The 21220-nt window shown below is 56.8% G+C and overlaps 1 protein-coding gene across 2 annotated transcripts in view; it reads left to right on the forward strand.

Moving 5' to 3' along the window:
- BCAS4 (breast carcinoma amplified sequence 4) overlaps nt 1-17740 on the forward strand; it is a 56371-nt gene extending 38631 nt beyond the window's left edge. Inside the window, exon 5 of one of the 2 annotated variants that reach the window (XM_035025405.1) lies at nt 17231-17740. In XM_035025405.1, coding sequence (XP_034881296.1) covers nt 17231-17350 — 120 coding nt within the window. In that variant the 3' untranslated portion in view covers nt 17351-17740. Of the gene's footprint in view, nt 1-6307; nt 6607-17230 lie in introns of those variants that run through there. The other variant, XM_035025407.1, reaches the window with a different exon arrangement.
- Nucleotides 17741-21220: the final 3480 nt, after the last annotated feature.

Genomic DNA, 21220 nt, shown 5'->3' on the forward strand with positions numbered 1-21220 from the left:
GCAAAATCGCCCTGGGTTAGGAATCGCTGACCCAGATGAATGACGGTTCTCAGAACCGGACAGTCGTATGTGGGGCTCATCATCGTCCCCTCTTTGCTTTCTTGTGTTTCCGGTAAATACGGAAAATTTCCAAAATAAGGAGCTTATTTTTTTTGAAGATTATTTATTTGTTTATTTGAGATAGAGCAAGAGAGGGCACAAGAGCATGAGCTGGGGGGAGGGGCAGAGGCAGAGGGAGAAGCCGCCTCCCCGCTGAGCAGGGAGCCCGATTCCCAGGACCCTGGGATCATGACCAGAGCCGAAGGCAGACACTTAACCAATTGAGCCACCCTGGCGCCCCCCAAAATAGGAGTTTAAAAACATGAAAGCATGGGTTCTAGAGCCCAGCAGCCCTGGGTTTGTGCCTCGGCAGAGTTGCTCACCAGCTCCGTGGCCTTGGAACAGGGTCTCACCTTTCCCCTCTGTGAAATGGGGGAGCACTGCTCAAACCTCATGGAATCGGGTTGAGGGTTGCAGCGTGCAGGATGCCCTCTTTACTTGGCAAACTCCTGTCGGGCACCTGCTCGGACGTGAGCACTGTTTGGGTGCTGAGGCTCATACATCACTAGGTGGGGGAGCCAGGTGAGGACGTCCTGCATGGCAGGCGCTGTGCTGGGTGCCCCGGACTGAGCTCGGGCCTCAGTTCCTGCTTGTTGTAGTGAGGTGGGCAGCCATCACTGGCCCGTTTTATAGAAGAGCAACCGAGGCAGGGAGAGGTCGAGCCGCTTGCCCGCAACCAGCCAGAGGAGGGAAGGGAAGCAGCCCAGATGCCCCCAGCTGCCTGGCTCCAGAGCACCTGTGGGGTCACACGCTGCCTCCGGGGGCCGGGATTCGTGTGTGTGGCGCTCAGCACGGGGCCAGCACCCCGCAGCTGCTCTGAGTGTGGGCTGCTGGGATCCGTTTTGTAGAAACTGCCTTTTGAGCGACTGGGGGTTCCACCTGCACCCCCAAGAGCTGGTGCAGAGCTGCCGCCCATCCCACCGGTGGGAGTTGAATGGGGCAACCCCCTCTTCCCCGAGCCACTGTCGCCCCTGGGCCGGACTCCCCCCAGCTCATGCCCGGACTGCAGCGCACCGCTGGCCGAGGACATGTCCCAGGTGAGGCTGGGTCATGGGGGACAGGCAGCGGGGGCATCTGGGGTCCGCCTTTGAGTCCCCACCACTGTCAACACATTGGGGGCCAAGCTGGCCACCACGAGGGGAGGTCAGCCCCTGTCAGGCTCTGTGTCCATCTGGATCCCCATCTCCGAAGCGTTCATCTGCCCGTCTCTGCCTCTCTCCATGTGTCTCTGGGCTTCTGTCTCCTCGTGTCACACGCACCACACAAAGCCTCACCGTGCCCCCTGGCCCCCCTCCCTCTTCCTCCCCTCACCAGGAGCCCTCCCTCCTCAGATAGAAAGAGGGGTGGAGTGGAGGGGCCCCCAGGTCTGAATCTGGTCCCATGTGCACCAGCTGGGCTCCGCCGTGGACACCCACCGCCCCTCTCAGAGCCCTGGTGTCCTTGGGGACGGGAGCGCACCGTAGGAGGGAGTCCCGCAGTGACACGCGGTACGTGGGAGCCACTAGTAATACCAGCTGTGAACTGAGCACCAAAGGGTGACGGGATGATGAAGCCGGGTCCCCGCCTAGGCTCCCGTCTCCCCAGAAAGTACAGCTCCCGGGCGGGTGCTATTAGCAGCTAAATCTGAAGAGGGCTGCATGCCCCCGACGCGTGACAGAGAAGGAGAGGGGGTCAGGACAGTGGCTGCCATGGGAGAGGGAGGACTGGCTTGGCGCTGGATCGCCGACGGTGACTAGCTGCCATCGGCCGTCCTGGATCCGAGGGATGTGACGCGTGCAGGTGAGCCCTTCGTCAGCGCAGGTACTTGCGTGATGCCTGAAGCTGGGGTTGGGGCTTCTGGAGGAAGTGCGATCCCTTGGATGCCTGAGGGGCCTGGGAAGCTCTTGAACTTGGCTCTTTTCATGGTCAGCTTTCTTCTGGGAAAATAAACCACGTCTCATTAAGCAGTAAATTCGTCCAGGTACCTGCTCCGGCTGATACCATCGCACCTGCTCTTGCTGCCAGACCTAAAGTCAAGGCCAAAGTTCCCGTTACTTGGAGAGTCCTAATAATTAACCTGGGAACCTCAGTCGGAAGGGGGTAATGCTGGCTTTTAAATGTAGTGAGGAGCCGGAGCAGCGAGGGGCTGCGTCCAGGCCTGGATGTTGCTGAGCACTGGTGGGGAGGTGCCCACTGGGGCCTGGGTTGGGGGTCTCAGCACTGTGGCCCCCGCACCCCCTCTTCCCCTCCTGTGACCGGCAGCTCACAGCTGGCTCGGACCTGGCTCCAGAGGCCTCAGGCGATACCCCGAGGAGTGGGTGTCGGTGGGGGGGGGGCAGGGGGCGGGTGGGCAGGAGTGGCTCAGCTGGCATTAGTCGTTGGTGTGAGAGAAATGGGAAGCCACAGGCCAGGGGCTGCTGCTGGGGCTGGCTGCCAGTGTGTGTGCCTCCCGTAACTTGTCACTGATCAGCAGGTGTTTATCGAGTATCTACTGCGAGCCGGCTGCCTTGATTGATAGATGAGCCATGCCTTTTAGTGGCTGGGGAATGTCCCCACACTTACAATTCTTGAGGCCCCTTGTTATTAAAAATCAAAGCAGTACCAGCCCCGGTTCCCACAACTGTGGTTTAGTTTAAATGTTCATGTTTTGAAACTGAATGCATTTAATACTAAAAGTGCAATGCTATGGAATTGTACGCTTGGGCTCTTTCTGAGCTACTGACGGTATTTAAAAAGAATATGAATTCGGGGGGCCGTAATAGTAATGAAATTAGTCGGCAACCATCGGGCACTTAGAGCTTTCTAAGCACTCCACAGTTATATGGGCATAACACCCTGCAAAGTAGGAACTATCATTAGCCCTGTTACCAGGTGAGGAAACGGAGGCACAGAGAGGGTAAGTAACTTGGCCAGGATTGCACAGCTGGGCAGGGGGACCACTGCTGTCCGAGGGATGTGGGAGTGGGACGGTTTCCTGTGCTGGATGAAGGGACCGACTGTCAGCACTGGCGGCTCCATGTGGGGCATTGGAGAGCATGTCAGAGCAAATCCAAGGCCCTCAGTGACCCCCAGGCCCCCACGACCCCCGCCTTCACGCACATCCTCATTCCCCGAGCAGTGAGCCACTTTGGAGGAAATGGGCAGATTAGGTAGGAAGCCCCTTAGACTTGGCCCCTAGATCCTCAGGAGGCCCCAGAAAGTGAGCTCAGCCTCCACCCAAACCCTGTGTCTGGTTTTCTTGAAAGAGTGTTGGGGTGTGTGTTGGGGGTGTGCGCACGTGGCCAGCCTGCAGGGTGTTCTCTGTGCCCTGGGCTTTTGCTCCTGGAGCTGGCCCCGCCCACCCCCCCACCCCCCCACCCCCCCCTCGTGCTGAGGCACACAGGGGCCTCTTCCTCCCCCGCATTCCCCTGTAAGTCCTCCTGGGCTGCTCCAGACCCCAGCCCTTCACCCCCTCCTTCCCCAGCCCCCGGGCCAGACTTAACTCCTTTGATGCCAAATCTCCACGGACCTCCTCCCCTCTGTTCTTCTGTTCATTCTACATTCGTTTCTTCATTCGTTCATTCAGCAAATACTTAGCCACCCACCTGTATGAGCTGTTCGGTCTTTCAGATCCTTAGAACCCAAGGAGGACAGAAAATATTCCTGCCCTCCAGCAGCTGACAGTCTGGTGCCCCAGGGGACAGAGAGAAGCAAAGAAGAAGCATGCAGGGAGTTGGATGAGGGCAGGAGGTGGTCAGGGAAGGCCTCCCTGAGAAGGGGATGCACTGGAGGAGGTGGGGAAGGGGGTGTGCAGCTGTCTTGGGCAGCTGCAGGAGCAGTGAGACCTGAGCAGGCAGCCCGCCCGATTGGGGAGGGGAAGGTGGAGGGAGCGGAGAGAGCAGACCTGGGCCCAGGGCTGGGACTCAGCTCTACAGGATTCAAGATGGCCTGCGTCTGGCCTGTGGGTCCAAGTGGAAGCTAGGAGTTCTGAGCCGCTGGGATGGTCCAGGGAGAGATGCTGATGGCCTGGACCAGGGTGGAGCAGTGTGGGGCTGTGGACACAGGGTCCATTCTGTGTGTGTGGGGGGGGGGGGGGGTGGAGCATGGTGTTTAATTGAAATTCCTTATGGAGAAAATTGTAGATTCACACACAGTTAAGAAATAATACAGAGAAATCCCTTGTACACTTGGCCCATTTTCCCCCAGTGGTAACATTTTGCAAAACTGTAGTACAGTATCCTGGCCAGGTATTAACATTGAAACAGTTGGTTCTCTACAGTTGTATTGGTTCTGTAAGACCCTGAACATCTCCAACATTACAGGGATCTCTGGCTATCCTTTCATGACCACCTTCACCCCTGCTCCATTCCCAGCAGCCACTAATCTGCCCTCCATTTCTCAAATTTTGCTATTTCAAAAATGTTCTATAAATGGAATCCTACACTGGGTAACCTTTCAGGATTGGCTTTTCTCGCTCAGCATCATTCCCTGGAGATTCGTCCAAGTTGCCGTGTGACTCAAGAGTCGGTGTGGATGTGTTTGCAGGTGGAGCCCCAGTTGGAGATGTGAGTGTGGGGTTCAGGTCTGGAGGTGTCCAGCATGGAGCCAGTGGCTTTGGCCCCGAGGCTGAATGAGGCCACCCAGGGAGGCAGAGGGGCGCCAGGTCGATGACTGAGTGCAAATTGATTCAGCATCAAAGTGCACCAGGCACAGGGATATGGCCAGCCCTGGACAGACAGCAGACAGACGAGGTCCTGGCAGGTGGGGTGGGGCTGCCCCCGGGCTGGGTGTCTGGGGTGGGTGTGAGAGAGGGAGCGAGCTCAGGATCTTTCCATCTTCCGCCCTTCTCTCTTTGCAGCCAGAGGGCTGGGCCCCACTGGCTGGGCTCCGAGATGCAGGGTTTAGACCAGGGTTTTCAGGAGTCCTGAACCACATGGGAAAAGAGCAAAGTGTTGCCTCTAAGATGAGATGGAGTCCCTTCCACAAAGACTAACCTGTCTTCTGAGATGGCCTCTGTCCTTTGGGAATATTATTTCTTTGACAAAGGGGTGGGGCCGGCAGGTGGGGGCTGGTGGCTGGCCAGTATTTTCTCATGGCCTCTGGCGCAGTGACCTGGCTGGGGTCTGGAGAGGTCCTGAATGTACTCTCGTCCCCATCTCCTCCCCTCCGGGTCCTTGTCCCCAACCTGCCCCAGCCACCCACTTCCTGGCCCCCATCCTTCCCTCTCCTCTTCTGTCTTACTTCTTCGTGTCATCCCTCTCTCTCCATTTCCCCCACTTCCCCTCCTGCATTCCATCTATTTCTACTTTTTTTCAGTCTCCCCTATCTTGTTTCTGCATCTTCTCTCTCTTTCTCGGGTGTGTCTCTGTCCCCCTCCGGCTCTCCCTCTCTTTGTCTGTGTCTCCTTCCCTGTCTCCGGTTACCTCCTGCTCTGCCCATCTCGAGGCCTCTTTCTTTCTTTCTTTTTTTTTTTAAAGATTTTATTTATTTATTTGAGAGAGAGAATGAGATAGAGAGAGCATGGCGGGGGGGAGGGTCAGAGAGAGAAGCAGACTCCCCGCCGAGCAGGGAGCCCAATGCAGGACTCGATCCCGGGACTCCAGGATCATGACCTGAGCCGAAGGCAGTCGCTTAACCAACTGAGCCACCCAGGCGCCCCATCGAGGCCTCTTTCTTTCTCTCACTCTCAGATGTTATTTTCCAGACCTTGAACATCATCCCTTGTCACTCTCAGGGGGCCCAGTGGATAAAATGTCTTAATCAGACCGGGACAGCACGGGGGGCGAGCTCCTGGAAAAGGGCTTCCCGAGGCGAGTGCCAGGGCTTTGGGGATGGCATTGATGGCGGTGGCTGCAGCCCAGGCCGCCTGCTCGGAGGAGGCAGGCCCGGCCGAGGTTTGTAAGCCCAGACCAGAGCTCTGAGGACAGCTGGGTCTGAAGAAAGGGTGGATTGAGAGGAGGCTCCCAAGGCTGCCTGGATGGCCTGGGACAGGGGACAGTTGGGGCCGTGGCTCTGAGGCAGGCTCCGTCAGCTGTCAGGAGGTGGCTGCTCAGCCCGGGGACAAGAGTCTTTCTCCACGCTGGGCAGGGACATGGGGCAGGCATGGAGGCGGCTTCCCAACACCTGCTGGTTCTGGTGGACGCCTCTCTAATTGCCCTAATGGCTTGTTTATTTGATGGAGAACCGCTATCCACGTTAGGGACCCTGACAGAATGGTTGATCGAGTCTGTGTTTGCTTTCTGCTTCCCAGAGCTAACTGGTGCTATTTTCAACATTCTTTTGTGGAGCCAACCACGTTTGAGGCCAGCCAACAAAACCTCCAAGGATTCTATTGATAACCAGCATCAGAGCGAGAACCGTTCGGCTCGCACATGACAGTAGCCGGCTGGGGACCTTGGCCAGCTGTTGATAGAGGCCACAGACACTCGTCTGGAGGTGGACCACCACTGGCTGGACTCTGGGCATAAGCGTGCCTCCTGTCGGGCCGCGGAGAATCTGACAAGGCGGTTGCTGAACTGAGCAGACCCCTGGGAGGGGGTGGCTGGTTTGATGCTCTGGGCTGGGAAAGAAACTTCCTTTCCTTGCTGTGTCGAGAGTGGGTCCGTCCTGGCTCCACCCGAATCCATCCGCCAATGGCCCCCCTCTGACTCACCACTGCTCCTGCGGCTACCCTTTGCCCCGTGAGGTTTCCTCGGCCAAGGGTGCTGGCCCCACGCTCCCCACGGAGCCACCCGTGAATGACCCTTCTGAGGCGTGAACGCCTACCCTGGGAGCCCGGAGACCCTAGGACGGGCTGCAGAATTCGCAGGGCCCCTTTGTTAGAGCTTATTAAGAATTTCCAGGTAGTGACAGCGAGCACTGAGGGAGAGCAGGGCCCGTGTGACTGCACGGGGAGGGGGGCACACCCATGAGGCCGGCCCTGTCACCTGCAAGTGTCACACCCTGAGCGAGGTCCTGAGCCTGCTGAGTCTCAGTCCCCACATCTGCGTAGCGGGATTTACAGTTAGACCCTCTGCACCGGGTTGTCGTGAGCCGTGATTTCAAGCAACGCAAGGTTTGGCGGCTGTTATTGTCATGACATGCGTGTTATTATTTAATAGCTCTTCTCTGTGTCGTTGGCTCAGTCCTTTGCAGATGCTGCTGTGCGCGCACTTGATTTATTTATTTGTTTTTCAATGACGTTTCTCTTTTGGGTGACTGTAGATTTACAGAAAGCTCGTGAAGGCAATACAGAGTTCTGGTCGGCCCCTTAATCACTTTCCTTCACTGTCATGTTACAGCACGAAGACACTGTCGTCAACACCAACACACCATCCTAGTCACTAAATTTCTGGCCTGGCTGGGATTTCACCAGAACTTTCGTAGACAACCGTTTTCCGCCCCAGGCTCCCCTCCAGGCCAGCACATTGCTTTGAGTCTGTTTTATTTTTTTTAAAGATTTTATTTATTTGTTAGAGAGAGTGTGGGCGAGAGAGAGTGAGCGAGAGTACAAGCAGGGGGAGCTGCAGGCAGAGGGAGAAGCAGGCTCCCTGCTGAGCAAGGAGCCCGATGCGGGACTCGATCCCGGGACCCTGGGATCATGACCTGAGCCGAAGGCAGCCGCTTAACCGACTGAGCCACCCAGGCGTCCCAAGTCTGTTTTATTTTTAACAGGACTGGTGTCTTCAGTAGTGGGGCAGGGACCTGGCAGGGCAGGGGTGCCAGGCTCGAGCCCCTTCAGGTGTCCCCATCTGGAGATGATGCTTGTCACCATTGGTCTCGGGCTTCTGAGCCCTGACTTGGCGAGAGGCCGGCCCTTCCTGCTCTGCCTCAGCTGTCGAGCACATTCAAGTTCATTCACTTCTCACCTGAGTCTCGCCTCCCTGGGGCTGTGGCCCTGAAGACTGACAGAGGTCCCATCCCCATGGAGCTCAGCCTGGTGGGGAGACCGAGGAAAGAGGCAGACAGGATACGCACCTTTGTGGTGCAGCGGGGGAGGGAAATTGGGGGTCCCTTAGGAGGGCCAGAAGGAAGACACCAGCAGGAGAAGACCCCAGTGGCAAAGCCTTGAGGGGGACAAGCAGGTGCAAGGGTCCAAGTCAGGACAGACCCTGGGGAAGGCTAGGAACAGATTTCCAGGCTGGAGGGTTCTGCGTACTGGGAGGTGACAGACTGTGAGGCTGGATCATAGGGTTCTGGGGTCGCAAACCCCAGCCTGAGGGCCAGCCAGGTGGCTGAGGTGAGAGCACGGGTCCCCCCTGAAAGGGGCTGGCCAGAACTCAGCCAGCTCGTCATCACCACTCCGTGCACCAGAGCTCTGGATTTTTTAAACAAGAAGCTGGAGATCCATCTTTTCTTTTCTTTTCTTTTTTTAAAGATTTTATTTATTTTTATTTGAGAGAGAGAGAATGAGAGAGAGAGAGAGCATGAGAGGGGGGAGGGTCAGAGGGAGAAGCAGGCTCCTCGCCGAGCAGGGAGCCCGATGCAGGACTCGATCCCGGGACTCCAGGATCATGACCTGAGCCGAAGGCAGTCGCTTAACCGACTGAGCCACCCAGGCGCCCGAGATCCATCTTTTTGGCATTTCATTCAAAAACAGGAGGATGCAAACGACTGAACAGAAGCAACGATACTAGTAAAGACCCTCAGCCCAGTGGAGGCCACGCCGGACGCAGCTGTGGTCTGGGTTTGGCCAGATGAGTGACCTCGGTGGCAGGGCCTGTAGGCGACGGTGAAGAGTCACATTATCTTATAAGTGTTGCACTTACCAGAGGATCAGATTTGTTTCTTAGGACAATCCCTCAGGCTGACATGTGGAGAATGGGTTAAGGGCGAGAGCCTCAGCTGGGAGCAATGGGACGACAGTGGTGACGAGGAGAGGGATCTGGGAAGAGTTAGCAGAAGGGATTGAGGACAGGGGGGATGCGGGCGTCCAGTTTGGGCAGTGGGTGGGCCTCGCAGTGAGTCACATAACTATTGAGAGCCTCAGTTTGCTCATCTGTAGAAGGGCTTTGTGATACCTGTGCAGATTTGGGTTTCTGGAACATAGCAGGTGCTCAATTAAAAATACACACGTAGGGATGCCTGGGTGGCTCAGTCGGTTAAGCGTCTGCCTTCTGCTCAGGTCATGGTCCCGGGGTCCTGGGATCGAGCCCCGCATCGGGCTCCCTGCTCGGCGGGAAGCCTGCTTCTCCCTCCCTCTGCCTCTCCCCCTGCTTGTGCTCACTCTCTTGCTCGCTCACTCTTTCGAATAAATAAATAAAATCTTCAAAGAAAACCCCAAAAGAATATTTTAAAATACACATGGAAGAACATGGCAGTCAGACAATTCCATGAGTGGCCATGGGATGAGAAGCAAAGCCCAGGGCCCTCGGAGTTCAGACAGGAGGACTCCAATGCAAAGCATCAGCTGGAGGGGGAGCCAGGACTCGGGGAAGAGGGGCCCTGAGGGAGGGGGGGCCAGGCTTGCAACAGCAGAGTGTGGGTCAAGGGTGGAGAGATCAGACTCTGGGTCTGGAGCTGAGGCCCCCAGGAAGGTCTAGTTCTGGAGGAGGCCGTGACAGGACTCCTCCCACCTGGCTGTCCTGTCTTCGCTCCCAGACCGTGTGTGAGTTTGGATTTAGTAGCCGTATCTTGGCAGGACTTCCCGGGGCTCCTCCTCTGCTAGTTTCCATGTTAACGCTTTTCCTCCAGCTAAAAGCAGAATCCTTGGGGATCCACGAACCTTCTAGAGCTGCTGCCTGGGGTCAGCATCCACCCATAGCGAGGCTGCACCAGCTTGTCCCTGCTGCTAGGACCCTTCCGGGCAGGGGCCGCGCACTGTGGGAGCCCCCAGCCCCATTCCTCTGTCACCAGAACCTCAGCAGCCTGCCCCAGCTGCTCCGGTCCCTGGGCTGGCGGAGGTTGGGGCTGGTGGCCCAGCTGGGTGGGAGCGTTCGGAGAGGAAGGGGGACAGCTTTCGTGCAGGCACAGCGAGGCTGGCCAGTCCAGCCCTTCAGGCAGGATTGGACACGCAGGGGCTGCTTACAGAGAGATGGGAGGAGCTCGGCTCACAGCTGTCAGAGCATTCTAGAAGACTTGGGGCCCTGGAGCAGACACAGAACCTTGCAGGCAGAATAGCCAGGCGTGGCCTGAGGTGCAGAAAGCCCTGGGCCGGGACGGAGCAGGGAGGCTGGGACCGAGGGGAAGGTCCCGAGGGCTGGTGGTGGCGGGGGACAGGGTCCAAAGCTCACGAGAGCCCACTTTGATTCCTAGCTCGGCCTTTTCCCAGCTGGGTGACCCTGGGCATGTGACCTACCCTCTCCTCTCCCAGCCTGTCTCGTCCTCCACGGTCTCAGTGCCTGCCTCCCGGGCTCTGGTGCGCAGGGGAGCCAGGGGGTAAGGGAGGCAGCCGCTGGGCTTGGCGGGAGCCCCAGGCTGGCGGTTCCCAGCCCATGGGGCCCAGGGTCAGGGACGGGAAGCAACGCCTTCTCCATCCAGCTCCTCGGGAGCCCCGTGTCTGAGTGATGTGACTTGAGCCTGGGGCCACTGCGGGCTCCGGTGCCCACAAGGCCCGGCAGGTCCCGCGGACGAGTGAGTCAGGCCGGGCGGGGACGGCGGCAAGCGGGCAGCCCAGTAGAGGGGCCAGCTGCCTGCACCGCACAGGAACGTGGGCCCAGCGTGGCCAGATCGCTCCTTTCAGGAGAAATAGGAACTCCGTATTTATTTGAAACACCCCAGTTCTTCCATGTTGGCAGCTAACTCATGTTTAAATTTACATGAGCCAAACGAGTCATGTCTGCGGGCCAGATGCTAACCAAAGGCCACCAGTCTGCGATCTCTGAGTCGGCTGGAAGGTGGGGCAGCGGGGAGCTCCTGATGTCCCTCGGGTTGGAAAGCCGGCAACGAAGGGACATCCCGAGCCCCGCACTGAGAGCGCACCCCCAGCCCCACTCAGCCCCAGGGCTTCCTGGGTCCTGGCTGGAGGCTGGGGCTGGGGCTGGGTGGCCCTGGTTTCCAGTCCAGCTCTGGGCCATTTCCCAACAGGCTGATCTTGGGCAAGTACCTCTCTGACCCTCAGTTTCCTCTTCTGCAAAATGGGATTAAGGATACCTGCCTCTCTCAGCAGCTGTGAGAGCAGATGGGCTGTGAACCTTCAGGGCCCATCCTCACCTGGGTGCTCAGAAAGTGCTCAGTACTCAGTCACTGTGGTTGTAGACAGGCTGGGGGCTCGGTCTATGCAGATAGAGCTGTTTCTTCTGTCTGCTGCTTTTCTCCCCGCCTCCCCTCCCGGCCCGCCCCAAGCTATGTTTTTTAAGTTTTAGAATTAGGGCAGGTTGCTGTGATAATACAGAGGGATCCCATGTACCCCTCACCTGGTTTCCCTCACTGTTACGACCGTATTTACTGTGGTGCGTTGTCCCAGCTGGGGGACCAACCTCGATGGATTGCTAGTAACTAAACCCCACAGTTTGTTCGGATTCTGCTAGTTTTTCCCTAATGTCCTTCTCTGTTCCAAGATTGCATCCAAGATACCAACCGCGTTGTTTAGTTCACGCCTCCTTAGCCGCCTCTGGTCTAGGATGGCTTCTCAGACTTTCCTGGATTTTGATGACCTTGACAGCTTTGAGGAATATTGGTTAGGTATTTTGTACAATACCCCTCTATTAGGGCCGATCTGATGTTTTTCTCGTGGTTAGACCGGGGCCACGGGCTTGGGGAGGAAGACTGCAGAGGTGAAGTGCCTTCATCACATCCAGGGCACAGGCTGTCAACAAGATGTAGCACTGTTGGTGTTGACCTTGACCACCTGACTCAGGTAGTGTTCACCAGGTTCTTCCTGAGCAGTTCCTTTTCCTTTTCATATTCTGCTCTTTGGAGGCCACTTGCCAAGTGCAGCCCCATCAAGGGGAGGGGCAGCTAAGCTCTGGTGAGGCTCAAGGGGCAGAGAAAACCCGACCTTGGAGAGGCCTGGGAGGCTCACTGACACCGCATTGAGCCTAGGGCACAGTAGGTATAGTGATTGAAGTGGGGGGAGCCTCTCCCAAGCCCCAGAGAGCTGGGGGTGCTTGGTGACCTAGGCAAGGAGTGTGGGCCTCTGGGCACCCGAGCTCCCCTGCACAAAGTCAGCCTGGGGCCTCAGTCCCCCAGGGGTTGACCAGGCTCTGGGGCTGACCCTGTGGACCTCAGAAGCCAGCCCACGAGTGGGGCTGCCGCGTGGCCTGCTGGGTGAGGCAGGACGGGCTGGAGCTGGAGTGATGGCCCAAGGGCAGCCAACCAAATAGCACTCGGGCCCGGGACAGTCAGCACAGTGGGCCTGGCGCGGAATCCTCCAGCCCCGGTCTGGTGACCTATCACCCAGCGCCCATTATATGGGAGATACAGGGAAGGAATTTTGTCCTGATCTCTCTAGGAAGACAGATTTCATTCAGGGGCAAACCGTGGCCGGGGGTCCAAATCTGGCCTGCCACTGTTCTGTGAAGTTTTCCTGGCACACGGCCGAGCTGCTGGTTTGCATATTTATCTGTGGCTGCTGTGGGCCTTCAAGGGCAGAGTTGAGTCGTTGCAACAGAGACCTGTGGCTTGCAAAGCCTAACGTGTTTACTGTCTGGCCCTTCACAGAGCAAGTTTGCAGACCCTGGCCCGAGCAGAGAGCGGACCAGGGTTCAGGATGTGTGCTTAGGGCCTCCCAAGAGGGAGACACGAGGCGGGCCAGGACTTCCAAGGAGGGGGTGGGGATTTCTGGAAACAAGTGGGCAGATGGCACAGGGCAAAGCCAAGACCCTGAGGTGGGTGAGCTTCGCTTTAGGAAACAGTGATCCGCCCTGAACGCAGTCCTGCGGTGGCCCCGTGGGGACTTGTGTGAAAGCTTCCTGGTGGCGCAGATGACCAGGGAGGCCAGCCGTGAGGGGTCTCCTGGCAGCAGCAGGCCGTCGAAATGGCGAAGTGGCTGGGAGGGACCTGGAACCCCAGGAGAGCAGCCCCTGCTCCCCAGCTCGGCCACCCGGAGCCCACGAGATGCTGTGGGCCCGGAGCTGCCAGATCGTCTGATTTTCCAAGGGAAGCTGGCAGTCTGGTGTTCATGAGAAATCTCCTGATTTGTTGCCTGTTTGCAATTAATTCCATTTTTTAGACATCATGAAGCAGACCGAGCACATCCGTCTGGTGTGTGGGCTACAGGTTTGAGAACTCGGGTGTCCAGGGTGGGAGTGAGGATGCGCGGATGTGGGTAGACAGGGAAGAGCAGGCCAGGCCCAGCACAGTAAGCCGGCAGGCGAGCTCTGGACTGGGGGCAGAGGGGGAGAGGGGACAGTGAAGGGAGACTCTGAGAGAGGGGGTGCGGCAGAGTCCGGCACCTGCAGGGTCAGATTGCCCCGTCTCCCAACCAGTCCCAGGCCGGTGGAACATTCCTGCCTGCAGGCTGGGAGCTGGGGAGCCCGCAGCTGGACACTCCTCCTTGCTTACCTGGCAGCCCGCTCCACTCCCCACCCCCAGGGGAATCTGTAGAAGGAGGGATGGGAGGTAGAGATCTCTGAAGTCCCCTCGACATTCCCAAGGGTTTGGGTTTGTAGTTCTGTCCCCAAAGACTTGGGCCCTGTCTGGGGATGGGCAAAGGCTGGGCTTCGAGCTGGACAGGCCTGGTGGACTCCAGCTCCCTGGTCCCCTGGCTCCTGCCACTTCAAAGACACAAGGAAGACCCCAGTTTTGCAGATTGCCCGGAGAATCCAGCAGAAAACGGGTGTGGAGGACTGGGTTTCCATGGTGTCCTGACGTGCCTGTGATTGGGGCCTGGCTTCCAGGATGTGCTCTGTTCTTCCCAGTAGCAGCTGGGGCATCTGGCTGTTTTCAGCCTTGCACACCAGCCCTTACCTGCTGATTCAAGCCGCTGGTTTGCAAGTAGTCAGTGGCTGCACTGTGGGTTTATTGTTTTAGGATGCCTGGTTGCAAGTGACAGCAACCCAGGTCAACTTGGCTGAAGCAAACAAGAGAAGTCCAGGGCTCATGGACAGGAGCCGGCCCAGGGTAACTCCCGCCTCAGGCATTGATGGATTCGGCTGCTCAAATGATATCGTCAGGACTTTGTCTCACTCCATCTCCCAGCTCTGCAACCCTGTGTTGGCTTCAATCCCAGGCAGGCCCTGCACTGTGGTGGCAGAGGTGGCCCTCAGGTTCATGAACCATCCTCCCCCACGCCCCTGGGTCACAGCTCCGGTGGGTCAGGCCTCCCACCCCCTGCAGCCCCCACCTGAGCCATAGCGGGTGGTGAGGGTGGCCAGGTCCGGCACAGGCACGAGTGATCTTTCAAGATCAGGACGCCGATCCCAGAGGGCGGTGGAGGCTAGACAGGCCTGTGTCTACCGCACCCCCCCCCCACTGTCTAAGAGCAGCATGTGTGCCCTTGAGACCACATTTGGAGTCCCCTGGCTCATCAGAGGTCACCCCTTCCTGGCTGACTTCAGGCTCAGCTCTCCAACCAGCTAGGAGTCACCATCCCGCATTTCCCCACGTGCTCTAAGATGTTGGCGGGGGTTTGGTCCAGGGCCACTAGGAGGCTCTTAGGATGACTTCTCCTTGGTTCTGTTATAATTATATTGATTTTCTCCCTTTTTTGGAAGTCTCTCTCCTTGAAGGAGGAAGCAGAAGCCCCGTCCCTGGGGGGTGTCTTACCCATTCAGAGCCACCGCCTTTTGAATGGTGGAACTATTTCAAAAAAAACGGGGGGTCAGAATGAGGCCACACTGGCCCCTCATGGGCCCCTTCCCTTGTCTGGGGACCTGATGGTCAGGAGAAGGGACCTATCATTTCAGGATCACAAAATGTTCTTTGATCCCCATGTGTCAGGACCAGGGAACTGGTCTTCAAGCTGTCATTATTTGCTTGATAGTTATATTTTCTAGATTACTACAATGACCAATTTTCAGGAGAAATGGGGCAAAGAGATCCTAAGCCTATGGGCTACCCACAGATTGCATCCCTTAGGCTATGAGATATATCTTGTGGCTCATTTCTCAGTTGTGCTCTGGTCATGGAGCTATTGGAGGCCTTGCATCCCATCCATGGTGGCAGGGGGCAGCCCAGGAAGGTGCTAGAAAAAGGGGGCAGGTGGTAGGCCTGGGCCCCAAGTACCCCCAAGTAGGCTGAGCCAAGAATGGCTGACCCAGGGTTGACAGATGGAATGTTCTGTTGCCCTTTCATGAGGCTGGCCCTTCGCCATGATGAATGGCTCATCCTGGTTTTCCAGCTGTGGGATGGTGACACGGGGAGGTATGTAGTCCTCAGACACCTGAGCACATTCTGTCTTACTTGAAATACTTTGATGGTTTCCTTCTGTGGGGCAAAATTCAGGGCTTTGGGGCTCAGACATGAGAATCTGTGCACTCCCGCCCTAAACCTGGCTGCTTCCCTTTAGGGGATCCTGGCCACAGCCTCCTCCCTGCTCCCCTCTTTCCCCTCAATTCTGCTCTTTCTAAAACACCTAATTCCACACACATACTCCCGATTAGTGACTTCAGTGGCTCCCTGGTCCCTTGGGATGAAGCTCTTAAGCGCGGCCTCTGAGGCCCCATGTGATCTGGCCCTGGTTTATAGCCTCATCTCTGTCCACACGGTGACCTGGCCCCAGTCCAGACTGAGCCGCTGGAGTCCCCAAGTACCCCTCCCTCCCCCGCCACAGCACTGTGACATGCCATTCCCTCAGTCTGGAAGCCCGCCCTGCCTGCTCTAGCCCCGGGAAACCTCCCTGACCCGCCCCCCCCAGGGGGAGTTGGGCCTCCCCCAGTTTCCACAGGTCCTTGCACCTCCCCACCATTAGCCCTCACATAGCAGTTCTGTTGGTTCCTTTGTCTCTCCTGCCAGTGAGCCCGGGTTGTCTGGGGCTGCCGTCTTGTGCGCAGATGGGCCCTGGCTGGCGCCGGCTCTCAGGACCTAGTGGTGGAGTGGACGGAGGCTTGGAGGACGGGGGACGTGGGTCAGGCACCCCCGCTGAGCCTTGGTTTCCCCCCCTCCACCGTGGGGATGGTGGTCAGGGCGTCGCTGGGGGGAACAAGTATTTGGGGGAAGCCAACTATGCATGCAGCGCAGTGCGGGGCACACGGAGGTGCTGGGCTTTGGGGGAGCTGTTGCTGGCCATGGGCCAGAGCCCCCACCCCACCCCTGCCCTGGCACCTGCACCTGCAGGCCGCTCAGAGTGGGTCTCAGCTGGAGGGGGCCAGGGGGTGGGACAGTCAAGGGAGAGGAGTCAAGGGAGTGGGGGGAGAAGAGGAGGGTGGCGAGAGGGATGCCCAGTGGAGACCTGCAGAAGGACCTCGTCCCTCTGCACCCCTGAGCCCCACATACCTCCCATCTCCCAGCAGGGCCTAGTGTCCCTCCTCCAAGAGGGCCGTAGTCATTGGGATGGGATCGGCCGTGGCTCTGCATGAGAACCATCTGGGGATTTCGAAATACCCCGGGGCCGGGCCACACCCCTGATCAGTGTCCTCAGAGGCACGGTGGGGCTCCGGTGGGGCTCCGAGGCGTTTCCTAGCTCTCCGGAGGCGAGGGGTGGGGGGGCACCGTGCCGCCAGTTTGAGAAGCCCTGCTTGCCATGGTCCTCTGTGAAACTGGTTTCTCCGCCAGAAAGGGTCTCAGCAACCGGAGCTCGGGGAGGGCTGCTTGATGGCAGATCTCTTCTTCCCAGCCTCCTCAGCAAAGATGCGCACCAGATACAAGTGAGCACTCCTTAAATTGGTTTTTGATTTTTTTTGAAAAAGTAACACATTCAGATGGCACCGACTCGAGGCGGCCCAGATGGGGACCCGGTGGAAGAACGCTCAGCCCGCCCCCCGGTTGCCCGGCAGCAGGCCCGGCGCGCGGCTCCGCCCCCCCGCCCCCGCGGAGCTCACGTGTGCACGCACGCGCACGCACGCACACGCACGCACGCACACGCGGGCGTGCGGGACACCTGCCTCGTCGGTCCGTCTCTAGCCGACCTGTGCGTCCCCACGCCGGCAGCGCTCCGCCCTGGGCGGGGACCGGCGCGGGCGGCCCGACGCCCTCGCGTGTGTGTGTGGGGGGGGGGGCCTTGGCCCTGCCGGGCAGGGCCACCAAAGGACCGTGGCCTCGTTGTCGCAGGGGCAACACTCCCCGGGGCTGAAGTCATTCCTACGACTGGAAATCCTGGGTCACAGAGCGAGGGAATTCCGGAGGCTCACGGGCACCTCGCTTTCTGTCGTTCCAGAAGCCGCCGGCGCCCCTGCCCTTCGAGCTGCCCGCGCTGTACCGGACGGAGGACTACTTCCCCGCGGCCGCCGGCCAGGCCGCTCTGCGGACCCCCGGCCCCCGGCGCCGGCGCGTGTGAGCCCCCGCAGGCGCGGGGTCGGCCTGTCCTACTGCGGTCCCTTCCCGCTTTGAATCCCCTCCCTCGCTGCACGGGAAGCCACGTGGTTCGGAGACGCGTTTGGGGCCCACGCGGGGCGGGGCCCGAGCGCCCATCTGGACCAGGAGCTTCCCGCCGGGGCTGGGCCTGCCCGGCGTTCTGGGCCCCGGGCGGGCGGGTCCGAGCAGCCACCGTGGCTCTAGGCCCCGGGACTCGGAGCCCCCCACCCCCCACCCCCGTCTCTCCGTGAAGGGCTCTGCGTGGGAATCGTGGGGGGCCCGCTCGGTGCCACCGGGCGCACGGCTCCAGGTTCGCCTGCGGTGGTTGACTTGTCCGCGAACCCAGTGCCCGCCGGCCTGTGAAACATCTCAATAAAGGTGTCAAGAGGTCACGTGTGGTCTGGGTGCGAATGTTTTCTCGAAGGGAGCTCGTGCCACCGAGGCAAGCCTGACCCTCCGAATCTGCTCGTCGGGAAGCCCCTCACCCGGCCTTTAGATTCCCAGCAAGAATGGAGAGATCGTTGGGATTTCCAGGGGTCTTCAAAGGTGGGTTGGCCTTCATTTCATTTCATGCCGATGAGTTTCCTGCTCTTGTCCTGGAATTCCAGATTTCTCACCTTGGTGATGAATAATTCTGGGTTTTGTGAGGGTTTTGGGGGTTGTTTTTTTGGAATTCCTCACAGAGCCAAGAAAACACACACACACACGCACATCTGAACTGCAGACCTGTATTCGAATTTCAAGGAAATCTAACATAATGAATCGAGAGAGAGCAGTAGAAAAGCAAGGAATAAAGCTGGATCTTGACAACTTTAGGACACATTTTTAGAATTAAAGATACAGGCCAGAGGCTCCTGGGTGGCTCAGTTGGTTTGAGCATCCAACTCTTGGTTTGCGCTTAGGTCGTGATCTCATGGGTCATGGGATTGAGCCTGCTTGGAATTCTCTCTCTCCCTCCGCCCCTCCCTCTGCTCTCACATTCTCTCTGTCTAAAATAAATAAATCTTAAAAAAAAAAAAAAGATATAGGTGGACACCTTGTTTCAAGAGAAGCCAGCATTTTCCTGTGGAGATTATTTTTTTAGTAAAAAACTTGTTCTAAACTTGTATTTTATTTTTTTGATTTTTTAAAAAGATTATTTATTTATTTGAGAGAGGGAGAAAGCATGAGCAGGGGGAGTGGGAAAGGGAGAAGCAGGCTTCCTGCTGAGCAGGGAGCCCGATGCGGGGCTCGATCCCAGGACCCGGAGATCGTGCCCTGAGCCGAAGGCAGACGCTTCACCGACTGAGCCACCCAGGCGCCCCTTGTATACGTTATTTTAAATGATCGAGGTGTAATTTACATACAGAAAGGTTCACCTAGGTGGAAGGTCCAGTGACTTCTCACAAACCCCGCCCCGGGCTACCAGCACGCTGACATCTGTCCGTGCAGACGGCCGTCGCGGGCGTCTGTACTTCGTGTAACCTCGGATGGGTGGACGGGGCCCACGTGGTGCCGTCTGTGTGTCGGCTTCCCCGGCTGACACTGTGCCTGTCGCTACATGTAAGCGGCAGACTGTTCATCCTCGTGGCCGTGCTGTATTGATTGGGACGCTTTTAATGAAGGAAGCTCAGATACTCCCTGGGCCCTGTTGTGTCCGCTCAGGGAGAGGGAAAGTTATTTTTCAGACAAGCGGTGAGGAGACCAGTTTCCGGAAGGCCGAGTATATGTGGCTTGCTGGCGACGCCCAGGCCTCTTTCCCTTTCGGGGCCTGAAGCAGGGGCTAGGGGGAGGTGAAAGGGAACGCCATGTGATCAAGCCACAGCATCGTGAGTGTCCTAAAATAGAGACCACAGGACTGTGGCTAAGAGCTTCTAGGCTCTGAGGTCAGGCTGCCTGGATGGCTCCAGCATCTCTCAGCCCTGTGGCCCTGGGCTAGTTGCTTGCCCTCTCTGAGCCCAGCTTCCTTCTCAATGAGAATGCAGCGAACAAGGGCACCTGCCCACTGGGGGGGTGTTTGTGTGGATGATATGAGGGGACCCGTGTGAATGCTGACCTCAGGGCCGGCAACGGGCACTGCAGTGGGTGGCGTTGCTATGGTGATTGGCCTGGCTGGAAGAAGGGCCAACTTTTGTGCTGTTTCTCAGTTGATGGGTGGCATCCAGGAGCGTCAACAGCGAGTGACTTAGGGACTGCCCTTAAATTTCGGAGTAAGAACAGATAGAAGCATGCACTGGCCTTCACTGTGTTTCGCTGTCCTTGGATCCTTTCAGGGACACCCGCTTTCCCCCAGGTCAGCAAGGAGGGGAGAGCTTGCATGAGAATATCCGTGGGAAAGCTGACTCGTGGCCATTCCAAGTTTGCTGGGAGTCCTGATGCCAAACAGTGAACTTTGAGGGACATTTGGGGACACCTTGCGGGGAGGGAGTGCCAGGACACAGACCCTGCCAGCGATTCTGACCTCAGTCCTTGCTGGTGTTCTGGAGGCACTGCCCTTGTGCTAGGTGAGCTGATGGCCTGTCGGGTAAAGGAAAGCCTTGACTGCTGACTCAAGCAGGCCCCATAGCCCTTGCCAGGGTCACTTTGCTGCCCAGGACAAGGTTCTTTTGTGGGACGCCCATATAAAGGGCATTGCAAATTTTCAGGAGAGCCGGGCTCTTCTTCAGGCAACCACCTCCCTGCTTTCCCAGTGGATGTGAACTTCGTGTCTGTCAAAGCAAGAGGTTTCAAGAAGGTGGCCCACGCGTTGGCAGAAATGTGTGGTTTACCCTGAACTGTTTAAAAATGTTTTCGTGTTGAGACAACTGGGTAACCATCTGGAAAAAATAAAGCGAGTTCCATACCTCATTCTGTACACCAGGAACATTTCCAAAATTCCAAATGGATTAAGGACGAGTTAGATGTATAAAATGAATTCATATAAGAAGGCAGAAACATTGGAGAATCATTCAACATCCAGAAGCCTTAAAGATACATTTGATTATATATAAAAAAGTTAAATCCTCTGAATGGCAAAAACAAACCGAAAACTCAACCAAAAAAAAAAAAAAAAATCCAAACAAAACAAGAAATCCTAAGCAAATTCGAAAGACAAATGATCAAAAAGACAAGTGATAAATTGGGAAAAATCTATGTGCAGCTCATTTTATAAAGGGATAATCTCCCTAATATATAAACAGCTCCTACTAAAAATAAGAGACAAAGTAGAAGAATGGGCAAAGGATATGAACAGGCATCTCACAGAAAAGAAAATGTAAAAGGCATTTTAAACACATGAAAAGATAATCTCTACCAGTAAGTATGAAAGAATATTGAAATTCCTCTGTTTTCACTCTGTGAGGCTGGCAAACATGAAATGTTTTTGATGACACTGTCAGTGAAAGTCTGAAACAAATGTTCTCATGCATTGCTAGTGAGATTCCATGCTCGTGGAGGCCCGTGGGCAGTACCTATCCGAATTAGAAATGTTTATGCCTTTGGACCTAGTAATTCTACCTCTAGGGATCTCGCCTCCCAATAGACACACACAGGAGAGAAATGATAAACGCAAACGGTGATTCTCCACATGTTGAAATAACCCAAGACTGGAAGGAGTCTAAATGTCCATCAATAATGGGATTGGTTCAGTTCTAGTATGTCCACACACACATAAAGACGGACGGAATCCTATGAAGTTGTAAAAATGGATTAGGAGTTCCTTATGAGCTGGTAATGGAAATGTCACCAGCATATGAAAGCCAAGGTGCAGAGAAATGCACACGATATCCTACCATCTGTGTGAGAAAGGAATTAACATTCTATGGAAGGATACACAAAAATTTGAGCACGGTGAATCTCTGTCTTGGGTGAGAAGTCGACTTTTCATGTTTCAGGT

Source organism: Mirounga leonina, unplaced genomic scaffold (assembly GCF_011800145.1).
Source record: "Mirounga leonina isolate KUSES-001 unplaced genomic scaffold, KU_Mleo_1.0 Mir_195, whole genome shotgun sequence".
Taxonomy (NCBI): Eukaryota; Metazoa; Chordata; class Mammalia; order Carnivora; family Phocidae; genus Mirounga; species Mirounga leonina.